Below are 12,411 nucleotides of genomic sequence, written 5' to 3'. Positions count from 1 at the left end.
TTTCAAAGATTATGGGTGAAAAAAGTTGAAAACCTGAAGTTGAAAAAGCAGTTTAAAGAAAGGGCTTATTTCGGAAAAACACGGGTGAACGGTAATAGATAAATGAAAACTTCAATCTTCCAATCCTGCCCTCCTTTCTCGTTCGTGCTAGTGATTTTCGTTTCAAAATAACTTTTTATAAGAGGTTTTCATTTTAAAATAGTTATGGCAAGCAATTAGTAAAAAAGTGAGCTCCACAATGTCAAGTCCTGAGTGCAAGCAAACAACCATTCATGGACGAATTAAGAAAGATATATATCTGTTTGTGGAGTTATGCTTCTGATTTGTCTTAGGGTTTGTGGGGTTTATAGGGACCGTTTTCTGATTTCATCCCCTATCAATGCCTCCCCTTCTAAGTTTGATTAGTTTGTTTCTTGGTTGTGTTACAATATCATTTATTCTTGTTTTATTATATGTATATAAATATATATGTATATATACAAATCAATAGATGGTATCGATGGCAAAGAAAGGGGCGTCTTCATCAATATCATTTGTTCTTGTTTTTTGGGAGATATCCGTATATTCTTATATTTTAATTTTATATTTGAGTCTTTACACAGGAGGAGAAAACATTGGACTCAAATCTCAAATTTTGACTTTTACAATTGGGCATGTGCACTGGAGAGGACCTTACTATTTACTTTAAATGGTACTTGTCTTTGTACAACTCCACCCGTTGGGTCAGGGCAATGGCAAGGGTAATACTATTCACAATTTTTAAAAATTTATTTTATTTTTATGCTTTGTAAGTTTGTTCTTTGAAAATAAAATGATTGCCTAATTTCAATAAGATGTTGAGTATTTATAGAATAATAAAATGGTTGGGTGTTTATAGAATAATAAAATGTGGGGAATGTTTGGGTATTTATAAAAAAATCCTATTTTTCCTATGTTAGTGCTGGGTTAATCCTTGCACTTGATTTTCAAACTCATTTAAAATCAAGCGCACTGGAATGTGTTGTATGTCACAATGATAATTCTTTTATACCGTTGGAAATCCAACAGCCTGGGATGTGCCACGTCATAGAGCCATTGGGCTCTTCTGTTGCAACAGGGCTCACTGCTACAGTTTTTATCGGCTCACTCTCCCCTTTGAGTGAGCAATGCATGCGTCATGCACATAAAAAAAATTAAAAAACATGGCTGACGTCATGTTGACATCAGCCTTGCTAGCTAACACCATGTTGACGTTAGCCTTGCTAGCTGACGCAAGGTTGGGCCGGCATAAATGACGTCAGCCTTGCCAGTTGATGCCTTGCGCAGAGCCGGGCTTATCTTGCTCGGACTTTTGAATGAGCATTGCATGGCCCACTACTAGCCCAGCCCATAGACAAAAAAAAAAAAAAAAAAGGAGAAAAAGCCTCCAGCGCCGCTTCCTACTTCCCAGCACTCTCTGCTCGGCACCTCAATCACTTCACTCAACTCGACCAGGAAGGAGTGGGAGCGTCTTCTGCGTCCAGCTCTCCTTCCGTTATGCTCTCTCTCTTTCTCTCTCAACAATACCTAATACCTCTGTGTCTTGGCAATCGAATTCCGTTATGCTCAAGCAATTTTCGCTGTTGAGTTGCTTTTGAGTAATTTATATCTTTCCACTGCACTTGCTGTTTATATCTTGGTCTTGGAATAATATTGTGTGCGTATTGTGCTATGAGTATTGTGAATAATTGATTATTCAATCGAATGGGAAAGCAATTGATGAATGATAGTGTAGTATCACACGTTGAGAAACACAATTGGTATTTGACAATGTGGATTTATGCAATGGAATGAAAAACATTATCAATTTAGATTTTTATTCAGTGTGAGTACCGAGTGCAGTGGCATTATAAGATTCATACAGCCGACCTCATAAGGCTTTGTTGTTGTTGTTGTATTCAGTACGAGTTTAACACTTTTTAATGTTATTATTGCCTAAAAATGTATTTCCAGCTCTAGCTGGTGGACTTTTTTGTTTGCAGGACTTGTCATAACAGCCGATATTCGTTAGGTTCCTTATTATAAAATTTGTTGCCTATAGCTAAAAGTTTCCCCTCCACAGTTGTGAATACATTGGAGGGGAAGTGGTTTTATTGATGATTGCCGCTTTATTACCATTACCATTTTCTGAGTATCTTCACTGATGTGGGTTTTAAGGGGAACAAAGCTTCAAGATTGACATGTTTTAATCAGAGTCTTATAAAATATTTGGTTTTCTACTGATAAGAAATAGGAGTGTATGTTAACACATTGTATTTTGACAATTGCAGGCTTGGGTTTCTCTTGGGAAGTCATTATGTTTGATGTAAATGATGGTTTCTGGATTATCGACTAGGCTGTTGAACATATGCATAGCTTCGTTTTGTAAGTCCCGGCTACTGGAGAGAGCAGAAGCCGTTATAATTGATGGCATAAGATTAGGGGTGATTCCAGATGTGGTAACTTACAATACTTTGCTCAGTGCCTATTCTCGGTTTGTTAGCTTGGATGCAGCTTATTCTGTTGTTCATAGAATGAAAGAGGCTGGGATTAGTCCAGATGTCATTACATACAATTCTTTGTTATCCGGGGCCACCAGGAATTGCCTGTTATCACAATCCCTGGATCTGTTTGAGGAAATGTTACAAGCGGGCATACATCCTAATGTATGGAGTTACAATATTCTGATGCATTGTTTCTTTAAGTTAGGAAAACCTGATGAAGCCAACAGAGTATTTCAGGATATTTTACTTCACAATCTCACTCCCCACCCAGCTACGTTTAACATTATGCTTAATGGCCTTTGTAAAAATGAATACATCGATAATGCCCTAATGTTATTTAGGAATTTGCAACGTCATGGATTTGTTCCCCAATTAGTGACCTACAATATTCTTATCCACGGGCTATGCAAGGCACGCAGATTGGGGCAAGCAAGAAAAATGCTAAAGGAACTGGGGGAATCAGGTTATGAGCCAAATGCCATAACCTACACTACAGTTATGAAATGCTGCTTTAAGTTTAAGCAGTATGACGAAGCGCTAGAGATTATGTCAGAGATGAAGAGTAAAGGTTATACTTTTGATGGCTTTGCGAACTGCACGGTTGTTGCTGCTTTAGTTAAGACTGGGAGAATAGAAGAGGCAAATGCTTGCATGGAACAGACAATGGGAAATGGCATTGAACTTGATTTAGCGGCTTATAACACTTTACTTAATATGTATTGTAGAGAAGGTAAGTTTGAAGCTGCCTATAAGCTGATGGATGAAATAGAGAATGGAGGTCTGTTGTGTGACAAGTATACCCACACAATTATAATTGATGGATTGTGCAAGGCTGGTAATATTATCGGGGCTGAACACCATTTACAATATATGAAAATGATTGGCTTCCGTGAAAACTTGGTTGCCCTCAACTGCATGATTGATGGCTTTTGTAAAGCTGGTCAAATCGATCGTGCAATGGACTTGTATAAATCGATGGAGACTAAAGATTCCTTTACCTACACCTCCTTGGTGCACAATCTTTGCAAGGTTGGAAGGTTCCGTTGTGCATCCAAGCTTATGATGAAATGTTTAAGAGATGGCAAGAAAATACTCAGGGCTACCCATCGAGCTATCCTTGATGGTCTTCGTAGTACAGGGTATACAGATGAAGCAAGACAGCTTCGGTGGAAAATTCAAGTGGCTCGAATATTACGTTAGAAACTGGCTATGCTTTTGCTGCTGAAAATTAGTTTCACCCTATTTGGATTGGCATTTTGGACAGCACCATTTAAAATCCCTCTTTTAGTCATATTCCGTAAACATCAGTTGTTTTGGGCTGGTAAGCTTGTTCTACCCAGCACTGATTATTAATAATGAAGAGTAATATTGAATCTGAATGTAAGGCGACTAACTACCCTGCCACTGCCTTGCATTGCTAATCTGACAGTGGTTCTGCTGGTGTGCATAACAGAAAGACACTACTTGTAGCAAACACACTACTTCCTTATTCATGTATGACTGGAAACATTTCTCAAATTCATCTGTCAGTCATGCTGGTTCTTCACTTGATGGACCCACTGTGAGTTTCTGTTTTTGTTCCCACTGATTTAATAGATCTTCTTTGACTTTTTAAATAAACTAATGCTCTTCAAAAGTTACTGAAAGAACACCTGTACTAATTTTTAATATTAATTTTAATTTTTTACTTCTTTTGGAAACAAATTATGAAATCTGTGTTACTTTTGGCAGGGGAACTGGTTAGCATCATTGAGAGCAGTTTAGTTAGAACTCAGGACAACTACTAACTACTCCTGAGAGGTAAACTTGTGTAGTACAGCCTACTTTTCGTGTAAGTAACTTTTGACATCAAATTTTGATAATTTGGTTTCTTAGATACATTTAATGGTTGTACGACAGAGGAATAAGAGAGCTTTGATTCTCAGACAGAGAAAAAAGGATGGTTTACTATACATCCTAAAGTAAAGAATTGCAAACTCTTGCATGTTTTATAAAAGAACAATTCTGAGGGAACCCTTGATTCTCTTTCATATTTGTTGGTCTATTTCTTAACCTGTCACAGCAATGATGTTTTACAATTCTTCAAGGTCTGAGATATTATATCTTTAAATAATATTCTTTGTGAGCAAAATACTCCAAATTTTTACCATAAAAGGTTGATTGTTTACTTTTGTTTATGTATGTCTTCCTATATCTTTGCTCTCTACCTGACTATCATTTCACCTCCTTAAAATATGCTGATAAAGAAATGTTAGATCAATATTTGATTTAGTTCTTTTCATTTTAAAGGAGTTTTATGCTTGAGGGGCCTCATTTATTTTGTGCTTCTGTGTGTGCATGCTTATAACTTGGGTCAGAACTCAGAAGGAGATGCATTGACAAAAAAAATAGTTTTCAAGGAGCATGGGATAGAAACTAAGATGTATGATAATGTGCGTGGAGGTCTGGATTTTAAGCTCAGCAATTCAAATCACGTATGTCATTGTGCAGGTGTAGTGGTCTAAACCAAAGCAAGGTGACAGGGTAAGTAGAAGAAAAAAAAAAGAGACAGAAATATGAATTGCTGGTTTACTTCATATGACTGTATTTTATGTATTTAAAAATATCGCCTGTAGCTCCAAAGAGGAGGTTTACTCATTCGGCATAAAGGGTTTCTTTCCTTGATATCCTGGATGTTTTTAGGTGGTCTAGTTTACTGAAAGTAAATTCCCAAATTTTCAGTCTAGCGAATAAGAATATTATATAACTGCAAAAAACATCTGTCCTGGTCCTAAATAAAAATTCGTATATGACTGCACAAACAGCAATTCGAGAAAGGCTCATACTCAATCAGAATAAAGCTGTTCGAATTATTCGAACAATAAACAAAAATCATACAAAAATATAGGGGAAAGATTGAAATGTATCGGGAAGAGATAACAGAGCTGGTTGTATGAGCTGGGACAGCGAAACAAAAAACCAGCTGCTCAACTTCCTTGGACTGGAACAGAGAAGGAGAGAAGGATTGAGGTATGTAGGTGGGAGGCCGATTCATGTCTGCTGGAAGGAGAAATAGGATATCGAAGAGGTTGATGTGGGATTAGGCTTCTCTATTGGGTGGGAGGAGGAGAAGAAGATGGTGAGGGCTTAAGTGAATACACACAATGGCGGCAGTTTTTGTTTAAAAGAAAAAAACATTATCTAACAGATGACACAAATCCTTACATTAAAAGTAAGCAATCACCAATGACCAAAAGGTGCCATTGCCTCTTAAGACTTTTGAAAGCAAAGGTAGGTTTACTGGTCGTCTTTCTTCTGGGGCTTTCGATGTTTCTCCCATTCTTGGCACCACTGCATCATGGTTTGTATCTTGCGCCGCCACATCTTGGAATATGCGTTCCTTGCTAAGCAATCATATGCCAGGGGAATATTCGGCCTTGCCCCAAAGTGCAACTAGACGACTTTGAAAACACTGATGAACATGGTATAATTCTTGCCTCATTGTCTTTCCTTATTTCTTTGTAACATGTTCATTGATTTATCATGTACCACTGTTGTGAAGAATGACGAAGGTGGTAACTCTGTATCCACTGTGCTTCTCGAGGGTATAGTGACAGTATATTGGATGATATTGAAGGAGCAGTGGATGACAGAGTGAAGACGGACAAGGTAATTGACAAGGAACATTCAGAATTTTATATTGCTAGGCTTGTTTTGTTTCACCTCTGCAATAAATGCTAGTGTATGTATAACTTTAAAAAAACTTGGGTGTCTGAACCATTGAATTTATATCTTCGCTATCATGATCTCTTTCATTTCAGGCAACAACTGCTAGTGTATGTATACTGTTCTTGGAGCTGCAGCTACTGAATTGAGTGAGCTAGGAGAGTAAAGGAGTTCTATTTTACAGAAACGGGGAACATTGTCATTTTCAGGCAATGTGCATTGGATGGCCGTGTTTCATATTCAGGTAATGTGCACAGACGTCGTATTTTGTTCACTTTCAGTGATTTCATATGCAATATGCCTGTTTAGTTAAAAAAAAAATGCAATATTCCTGTCGAGGCTTGGGTTGGCCGTGAGTGAAATAATGAACTAAAGAATCAATGATGTTGCAGATTGGACCAGTATACTGTAGCAAAATTTGCCAAAGGCTTTGACACGATGCCTAAATTTCTTGAGAAAAATGCTGGGCTTAATGCAACGGAGATCATATCTTCTATATGTGCTGAACATGCATCAGGAAATACCAAAGTTTGCCTTGACCAAGTAAGCTGTTCCTTGTCTTGTAACAGTTCATGCTTTTGTATGAGAGTTTCCATTGCATTGTATGCTGTTACAGCTGTGATGCTTTGATGTGATATTGGTTCTGAAGATTATTTTTTGTGCATTAAATTTTGGTCTAGGATTTGTCTGTATGTTGTCACGCTGTGGTGTGTGCTTGCTGGTAAATGATTCTTGAAGTGTCGGTGGTAATTTGTTGGAGCGCTAAAGCCTTCTTTTTCACCAAACGGGTGTCTGTTTTGGGAGTTTGTTTTGTGTATTGTGCTGCTTCGTTTTGCTCAGTGCTGCCTTTTTTTGTTTTTAATTTTTGTGGGTTAGATTTTTGCTTCTTCTCAGTTCATACAATCACAAGATTGTGATAAGTATTTATGAATCAAGTTTACAATCTCTTGCCAACGGGAGTTGTTTATATTCTCTCTTGCTCTCACGTTTCATAGTAACTTTGATATCGCATACATAGCATCTCTCTCTCGCTCTCACGTTTCATAGTAACTTTGATATTGCATACATAGCATCGATCGAGTGCAGCTTAAAATCCACATCCTTTGCCTGCTTCTTCAAGATATCCTTGAGGCGGCCGATTTCACAGGTAAGTGAAGATGGTATTCTTACATAGAAACATTATGCTCAGTGAAGTGACAACCTAGTGCTTCACCAGGTCCTTGTTTGCTAGTGCTTTGGTATGAAACTGATTCTACATTCTCGAGAACGATTTCGTAGCAGGGAATTGATGCTCACCACTGTAACTATATGTTAACTATATGTTAAGATATATTTGAAGATGCTTTTTTTTTTTTTGAGAAGAAACAAACATTTTATAAAAGAAAAGAGAAATACACTGAAATGGATAAGAAATCCACCATTTACAAGAAACAAGAAAAACTCTCAATAGGATTTGGCTACAGCAACAATAGCTAGACCTAACTCACTTTACCGCTGCTAACAAATCTCAATATTTGAAGATGCTGGGGGATTGGAAATGGCGGAGGTGTGGGAAAAGGTCAAGCTTTGGGAACTCTATGGACTCCTGTATTTCGTATTTATAGGATACACATCTATCGACCATTATACTACCCTAAACCCTAAACCCTAAACCCATACAGGTATTTGAAGATTGTAGGGGATTGGAAATGGCGGAGGTGTGGGAAAAAGGTCAAGTATTGAGCAACGTTTTGGGCTTTTGTATCTCTTATTTTTAGGAATATACCTCTATCGACCATTATACTAGCTTGGATGCTAAGCTGCAGTGTCTTGATGTTTTAGTTTACTTATAGATTACTTGTGCATTACTTGTTCACTTTGATGTACAGGCTTTCTTTTGAAATAAATCTTCTTTTTTCGAAAAAAATGTATAGACGTGAAAAACTTTATTGGTCACTTCTCCACAAACAGTAAAAGGAATGTTTAATGAGGTTTGTTATGCTTGTGTTGCCACAGTTGTCTGGTTGCTGGGAAAGTTGGGGGATGTAAACAGTGTCAAGTCAAATGTTGGGTTTTGTTATTCAATGTTTATTCTTTGTAACTATCTATTTTTGTGAGGAAATTTTCTCTACCCCTGGAAATTGAACTTGTGTTGTGTTCCTTATTTTCGCTTTGCAAGTACATTATCTATTTGCTTTGCTTTCATCTGCTGCTAAAAGATTGAGAATGTTGAATGGAATGAAAAGTGAATATTTTTTGCGTATAGCTTAGTCTATAACTAGCTGTGTTAGGCTAAAATAGGCGCTCTACATTCTCGTGTCAGAATATCAATCACTTTTGTGAAATTGCGGCTCTGTTGAATAGTGGATTTAATTTAGCGGGAAACATCAAAATTGGGTTTGTGTGGTTTTTTTTTTCCTTCTTTTTTTCTTGCAGTGAAAGTTGGGATACCAGAGTTTTTGAATGGCATTGGCAATGGAGTGGAATCCCATGTAACCAAGCTTGAGTCTGAGATTAGAGACTTCCAAAAGTTGCCTGTCATTCGTACTCTCAGGCTGAAGAAACTTGGCGTCCCTTGCAAACATGTAAGCAATCTCTTAGTCTAACACTCATGTAAGCAATCTCTTAGTCTAACACTCATTGTAAGGTATTAATAACTGTATTATTCAGCACCAGCTGGGCATTAACACAGTAAAGTTTCTGTTTTTATTTTTTTATCAATTCTCGTAATTTAGGAATGTATAGCTGTAGTACCTACTTAGCAGCAGTAAAGTTTCTGTCTTGCTGATTAGTGGGTGTGGAACGAAATCTGTGTCTCCCTTTCTTAAAAAAACGAATAAATTTCAAGGATTTGAAAGTTGCAAACTTGGTGTTCATTTGGTGGTGAAAATAATTTCACCACTTCACGTGGACTTGTATTTTAAAATTTGATAGCTGGATTCTTTTGCAGAGGAAGCTCATCTTGAAATACACTCACAAGTATAGGCTAGGACTCTGGAGGCCTCGAGCTCAGCCCGTCAAAGCCTAGTTAGTTTAGGAGTAGCGGAGATGGATTGTTTGCCCTCCCCTCCCCATACCCTCCTGTTTTGTGCGGTCATGGTTAAGCCACGTCAACATTTGCTTTTTGTCTTATTATTTTTATAAAAAAATTAATATAAAATATTGACGTGGCTTAAGCGTGACCGCACAAAACAGGAAGGCATGGAGAGGGTATGGAAAGGAGAGGGCAGACAATCCATCTCCTAGGAGTAGCGCGTCCTTTACACACATATTGTCTGCCGCAAAATGTGACTGTCGGACACTTGATGTACTGAGATTTGAAAGAAGAGTTTTACTTGCTTGTTATAGTCGTCCGTCTCCTTTATTTAATTTATAATGAAGTTTAGTGGTTTAGTGTCTGATATACTGGATGTTCAGTTTCATAATGTACCTAGCCAGTTGAATATAACAATAATTTTTTAGCACATTTAATTACGTATTACTCTTCGCATCTCTCATTCGTGTGGAACTCGTACGTAGAATCCCATTCGTATTTGTAAGAGATGTGATCTGCCAATTTTCGATACATGTATCATGAATATCTGCATGACTGAAAATTAAGCTCCGAGTGTTCTTCAATTGAAGCGATGCAGTTGGACCATGTTTTACGATACTGAGGCAGTTGGAGCATGTCTCGGAGTATCAACGTAGCATTCAAAACTGGACATTAAAGCATAAGAACATATTGACACTCATATGTTTCGATGCCCACGCCGTTGGATTGATCGTAACGAGTCGTAACTGAAACGGTCACAACCAATCTCACAAGCTTGCAAACTTATAAATTTTCGTATCTTTAAACTCTCAAGGAAGGAGAGCCCCCAAAAACCCTACATATGGTGACAAATTCTCGATTTAAACCTTAATCCCCCTGACAAAACCCTACTAGTATAAGTACTACAAAAGCTTGTATACCAAGGGAACCAAAACAGGAAACGTCACACTTGAGCGACCAAAACACAATGTTTGATATGATAGTGTACTTGAGCTCTCAACATGACAGATTGAGAAACTAGAAATTTCATACGGTAGTAGACTTCGACCAAAAAACCGTAAAATTTGAGTTCTTATTTTCAACAATCTCCAACTTGACGAAAAATGTATTGGCCGCCACTTCAAATCGAGAAGTCGAGTTAATCAAGAAGCTCAAGAGGATAATCGCCTAAAATTAAGGTTCAGGGGAGAAATTGGCCAATTATAAAAGTTTAGGGGTGGTAATTGGTTAAAATTAAAGTTTTAGGAGGGAAGAGGGGAAATTGACAACTCCTTAGAAGTTGCGAGAAGGGGGGATCGACGGATACCTCATCATATAACAACCCCAAGAATAGAAGGCAAGTTCAAAAAAACCAAACCCTAGCTACATCTTTAAGAGCAGTTCACTCGTTTTAGGAGGGCCAGTGTGAGGGCAAGGCATGTAAATTGCCCTTGTGCAACTCCATCCGTTAGGCAAGGGTAAAAGCAAGAGCGATTACTATTCACATATATATATTTTTTTATTTCTATGCCTTGTAAGTGTGTTTAAGTGTGAACTTTGTAAGTTTTTTTTTTTTAAAATAAAATTCCCAAAAATATAACTCATACCATATTTTCCATACCACGTTTGTATCATCTCTCCAACTAAGGTAAGACTCACATGTGTTTGTGGACCCTACCTTTATTAGAAAAATAATACAAATATGGTATGAAAAATGTGGTAAGTGTATCATTACTCTGAAACTTCATGTTTAACTCCAATAATTTAATTTCTAAAACAAAGCAAATCATAGAATTACAACTAGTATGATATTAAAACAATATTATTCTGAGTAGCCTACAACTTAGGACATACAATGTGTAGTGCTAGGCATCCAGCGTATGGCACAATTTTGTATTTAAAGTATGCTTCACAACATTCCAACGTTTGTGCCTTTGTGAATGATGTATTGTTGTTATGAAGATTAAATCACATTTGTGCTTTCTATTATCTCATTGGCTAGATTATCGCCACTTTGATAAATTGCTTCTGCTTTTGTGAGGACTTCTTGTCAATGCTTCAACTCTTTATGTAGATGTTTGTGCCTACTCTACAAAGATTCCTCTATCCGGGATGTGCCTTGAATCTGCTTAACAAATTGTGCATGAATCTTCTTTCACATTTATTGCACCCTCATCTCATTTTTCGTGATCGGTTCATGAATAACACGTACCTAACTCTCAAGCAAAGCAACATCTTAATCGACCAAATTGCCTTCTCACTCGATTTGTTTTGGGTAAAAAATAGATTTGGAAAGTGGAAACAAATATAGAAATTTGTAGTAAAAATGATGTTGAGTTGTGATGTGGGGAATAAAGAAGATGGTTGGGTATTTATAGTATAATAAATATATTCTTAATTTTTTTACCATTGTATTATTCCTGGCCATTGATTTCCCAACTCATCTAAAATCTGACGCACCAACACGTGCCACGTGGCACAATGATAACTTTTTAAATTTTTTTTCTACCGTTGGAAATCCAAGAGTCTAGATCACATAATCATACGGATCGACGTGAGAGTCCAACTACATTGCAGCTAGAATCCACGTTGTACATTTGAAAGAGGTTGACCCCTTTGCTTCTCTTATGTTACAATCCTCTTCCCCCTGAGCCTCTCTTTCTCCTCAGTCCACATAGACAAAATGTAGAACTGGGGCGAACAGTTCATCAAAGAAGAAAGGACTCACTATTTGTTGGTAGTAGAGCTATTACAACGGGCCCCATGACAACAAAAATTGTTCGTCCAAGTGCCAGACTCACTTCACACGTATAATGCATGTGACAGACAAAAAATAAACGTGGCTGACGTCAGTCTTGCCTGCTTTTGCAAAACTAGATCTAACTTGCCTAGGCTTTTCGGGGGCTTCACATGACCCACAACTTTCCCTTTTAATTTGGATTTGGATCCCATTCGGATCCAAAATATGGGGATCCTAGGAATCTTCACATTTTAACCATTCATTGTGCATTGTGCGGTCAGAAGTCATTTGGTTTTTTTAATTTAAAATTAAACACACATTTAGTATCTGATGAAAACTGGCCGCACAATGTGTGATGAACGGTTAGGATGTGAGGATCCCTAGGATCTCACAAAGTGGATCCGTCAAGGATCCTTGTAACGCCCCGCCCCAAATATTTGCTTTATTTCGGGAAATAATAATATTAGTGATAT

General features: G+C 37.5%; 1 protein-coding gene and 1 long non-coding RNA gene across 4 annotated transcripts; both read left to right on the top strand.

Moving 5' to 3' along the window:
- The first annotated feature begins 1,390 nt into the window (after nt 1-1,390).
- On the top strand, nt 1,391-3,975 carry LOC139192401 (pentatricopeptide repeat-containing protein At5g46680-like). 3 transcript variants are annotated; one of them, XR_011576544.1, is made up of 3 exons: nt 1,391-1,512; nt 2,289-3,822; nt 3,931-3,975. XR_011576544.1 is itself a non-coding variant. In XM_070814487.1 (2 exons), exon 2 carries the CDS (start codon nt 2,328-2,330, stop codon nt 3,699-3,701), a length of 1,374 nt encoding a protein of 457 aa, XP_070670588.1. In that variant the 5' UTR covers nt 1,391-1,512; nt 2,289-2,327; the 3' UTR covers nt 3,702-3,975. The 3 variants fall into 3 exon arrangements, 1 of the variants encoding a protein (XP_070670588.1); XR_011576545.1 differs by having other exon boundaries at nt 1,477-1,600; XM_070814487.1 differs by having other exon boundaries at nt 2,289-3,975.
- Nucleotides 3,976-5,730: 1,755 nt separating this feature from the next.
- LOC103402519 (uncharacterized) lies at nt 5,731-6,749 on the top strand. Its single transcript, XR_003769413.2, has 4 exons — nt 5,731-5,964; nt 6,043-6,149; nt 6,302-6,450; nt 6,599-6,749. It is a non-coding gene; the product is annotated as an uncharacterized lncRNA (long non-coding RNA).
- Nucleotides 6,750-12,411: the final 5,662 nt, after the last annotated feature.

The sequence above is a fragment of the Malus domestica genome, chromosome 15 (assembly GCF_042453785.1).
Source record: "Malus domestica chromosome 15, GDT2T_hap1".
NCBI lineage: Eukaryota > Viridiplantae > Streptophyta > Magnoliopsida > Rosales > Rosaceae > Malus > Malus domestica.
Note: the sequence above shows the minus strand (reverse complement) of the source record. Positions and strands in the feature narration are given on the sequence as shown.